Genomic DNA, 3,296 nt, shown 5'->3' on the forward strand with positions numbered 1-3,296 from the left:
TATATATATATATATATATATATTTTAGTTGTAGATGGACACAATATCTTTATTTGTATATTTTTATGTGGTGTTGAGGATCAAACCCAGTGCCCCACGAGTCAGAGGCAAGTATTCTACCCACTGAGCCACAACCCCAGCCCCCTCATGTTCCTTTTGATAAGCTGCACAGAGAAGACACATTTTTACTACTACTTTTTTTTTTGGTATGGAAATTAAACCCAGGCGTACTTAACCACTGAGTCACATCCCCAGCCTTTTTTTTACATTTTATTTAGAGATAGGGTCAGCAAGACCCTAAGTTGTTGAGGCTGGCTTTGAACTCACAATCCTCCTGCCTCAGCCTCCTGAGATGCTGGGATTACAAGCATGTGCCTGGCACATTTTTACTTCTATTATCACTTCTACTTGTGAGGAAACATCAGACAAGCTCATAAAATAACCTACAAAGAAAGTAGTGATGTACTTTTTTTTTTGTAGTTGTAGATGGACGCATGCCTTCATTTTATTTATTTTTATGTGGTGTTAAGGATTGAACCCAGTGCCTCACACCTGCTAGGCAAGTACTCTGCCACTGAGCTACAGCCCCGGGCCCTGGCATGTACTTTTGAAAAATAGAAATCTTAAGATTATAAAAGATACAAGGCTGAGGAACCACCACAGATTAAAGGAGACCAAACAGACATGACAAGTGAACATCATCCAGGTTCTTCTTTTTCTATAGTGGGATATTGGATTAACTGGCAAACTCTGAGTAAGACTTACAGATTAGATCAAAGGTTTATATCAGTTTCCTGACTGGATAAGAATGCTATGGTTATGTATTAGAATTCTATCTTTGTTTTTTAAGAAAAAGATATTGGGGTAGAAGAATATGATTTTTCTGAAATAATGTCAAAATAAGTAGACTTAAAAAGAGCTCTCTCTCTACTCAGAACGATCATCTAAGAGGCAATGAATTCTTCTATAACTTAACCTTTCCCAGCAACTCATGCGGCAGGTATGCTTTCCGGGGCTTAAAGAGAGATCCAGTCTGGCTTAAAGTCAACACAATGGCACCTCCGTGCTGAAATAAAGAAGAATAAGAAAAAGTCAAAGAAGACATAAAAGTAGAATTGCAAATAAAATTAGGCCAATATTTAAATACTGTGTATCACTGTATAATCGTTGCAGATTTTATGCTATTTTTTTTTTTCGGGGGGGAGGGAAGTTGTGACCATTATGTGAAGCTTTTTAAAAAAAATCGTGCACCAGTTTAGTAATGATTGGGGCCGGAGTTGTAGCTCAGTGGTAGAGCACTTGCCTAGCATGTGTGAGGCCCTGGGTTCGATCCTCAGCACCATATAAATATAAATAAATAAAATAAAGGTATTGTATCCATTTATAGCTACAAAAAATATTAAATTTTCTTTTAGTTTTAGGTGAATACAATTATCTTTATTTAAAAAAAATTTTTTTTTTAGTTGTAGTTGGACATAATACCTTTATTTTGTTTATTTTTATGTGGTGCAGAGGATCGAACCCAGGGCCTCGCACGTGCTAGGCGAGCACTCTACCACTGAGCCACAACCCCAGCCCCAAATGAACAGATTTTAATGCAGACCTAACTCCTAACTTGGTACAATTGTAGGAATTACATAAAGTAAAAGAACATTCTGGCCATAAAATTAGTGACCTGAAGGTATTATTGGTTATGAAGTAGTAAAATATGTTTAAAATGAAAACCCAATTCTTTCTGCAATGTGCAAATCGTTCATATGCACATACCCAGTCATTTTTCATCATCTTCCTCAGGTTGTGAATAAGTGCTAGTTCGTCTGGAGCAATCTGCATGTTGGCAATGAGAAATAGATAATTACTTTTTTCCTAGAAGTTCTCTTGAAACAACTGAATTGATAATAATAAAAAAAAATTCTCAATTATTATTATGCAGTCAAGGTACCTGAACATATCCCTTTGGGACAAGCTATGTTAGTTTCTGGCCCAAGATTTGCTATGCTTCTGGAGATTAAAAATATTTACTAAGCGAGAAAAACAACTACAGCACTACACCCACCCCCTTCTCCTTGATGTTTCTGATCTTCTCCACTTAGAACCACAGCTTTTCTTTAAAAAGCTAACAGAAAGAAAAAATTAACAAAGAACTGGGTGCAGTGGTGCATGCCTATAATACCAGCAATTTGGGAAGCTGAGGCAGGAGGATCACAAGTTTAACGTCACACTTTGCAATTTAGTGAGATCCTCACCCACTTAGTGATACCCAGTCTCAAAATAAAAAGGGCTGGCTGAGGATGAAACTCCAGTCCTGCAAACAAAAGAAAAGAAAAGAAAAAGAAAGGCTGCTCAGTGGCGCATGCCTGTAATCCCAATGATTGGGGATGTGGCTCAGTGGTAGGATCCTCCTGAGTTCAATCCCTGGTAGCAAGGGAAAACAACAAAAAAAGAGAACTCTCCCTCAGTTTTCAATGCATGGTGGTACCTTTCGTGTCCCCTTCTCCTTCTGGGTTATTTCCTCTCTGTATCTTAATTCAAACCCTCACAGCAAGTAAATACATTGTCTAAGTCTACACGGCTAAGCCACAGCCTCTGTACATGATGCAGCCAGAAATCAGAGAAACCAGGATCAAGTCTTCTCACTGGGGTTTTATCTTCTCTTTTTAATGTGGTCCTTCCCCAAAGGGCATTGATTCCATCCACTGCCACCAGGAGGCGAAACATTCCCAAAGAACTTTGCATCTTTAGCTCCTTCATCACGATCCCAACTGCGTCTGTGGCGTTTCTCACGCGGGTCAGACCCTGCAGGGAGACAGAGGCTTAGAGTGCCATGGGAGGCCTTCTTTGGTTATGACATGATCCACAGCTAATGTTTTTATACCTGTTCAATCACTTCTCCCAGAGGACTACCTTTCTCAGTGATTTCTCTCTTATTCCAGACATATTTCTCTTGAACTTTTATCTAAAAAGAAGCAAAGTAAAAACAACAATAACAAAAGATTGTTTTGCCTAAGGTGGAACCCATCCACATTCTAGAAGATGGGAGGCTAAGGTTAACAGAAATGAGTTTTAATCTATTTCTCAGTTCCTGTAAAAGACTCCATCACATAAGGGAATATTTTCCAAACCATTTCTGCCTGGAGCTTTGGAAAATGAAAGAAGGAAGGGAGAGATGGAGGGAGGGAGAATGGATTGATTCTGACTAAAAAAAGTCCAAAACTTAACTTTAAGGCCTTAGCATCTGCTTTTTTTTTTTTTTTTCGGGAGATGCAGGGCTCTCCCTGATGTTGCATGCCCGAGAA

At 38.8% G+C, this 3,296-nt stretch overlaps 1 protein-coding gene across 5 annotated transcripts in view; it reads right to left on the reverse strand.

Annotated features, from left to right (window-relative positions):
• Dap3 (death associated protein 3) overlaps positions 1–3,296 on the reverse strand; it is a 35,693-nt gene that overhangs the window by 4,039 nt on the left and 28,358 nt on the right. For all 5 annotated transcript variants that reach the window (XM_015502763.2, XM_048814732.1, XM_048814733.1 and 2 more), the window contains 4 exons: positions 2,876–2,956; positions 2,638–2,796; positions 1,768–1,827; positions 977–1,066 (listed from right to left, as the gene is read on the reverse strand). In XM_015502763.2, coding sequence (XP_015358249.1) covers positions 977–1,066; positions 1,768–1,827; positions 2,638–2,796; positions 2,876–2,956 — 390 coding nt within the window. The remainder of the gene's footprint in view (positions 1–976; positions 1,067–1,767; positions 1,828–2,637; positions 2,797–2,875; positions 2,957–3,296) is intronic.

Source organism: Marmota marmota, unplaced genomic scaffold (genome assembly GCF_001458135.2).
Source record: "Marmota marmota marmota unplaced genomic scaffold, marMar, whole genome shotgun sequence".
NCBI lineage: Eukaryota > Metazoa > Chordata > Mammalia > Rodentia > Sciuridae > Marmota > Marmota marmota.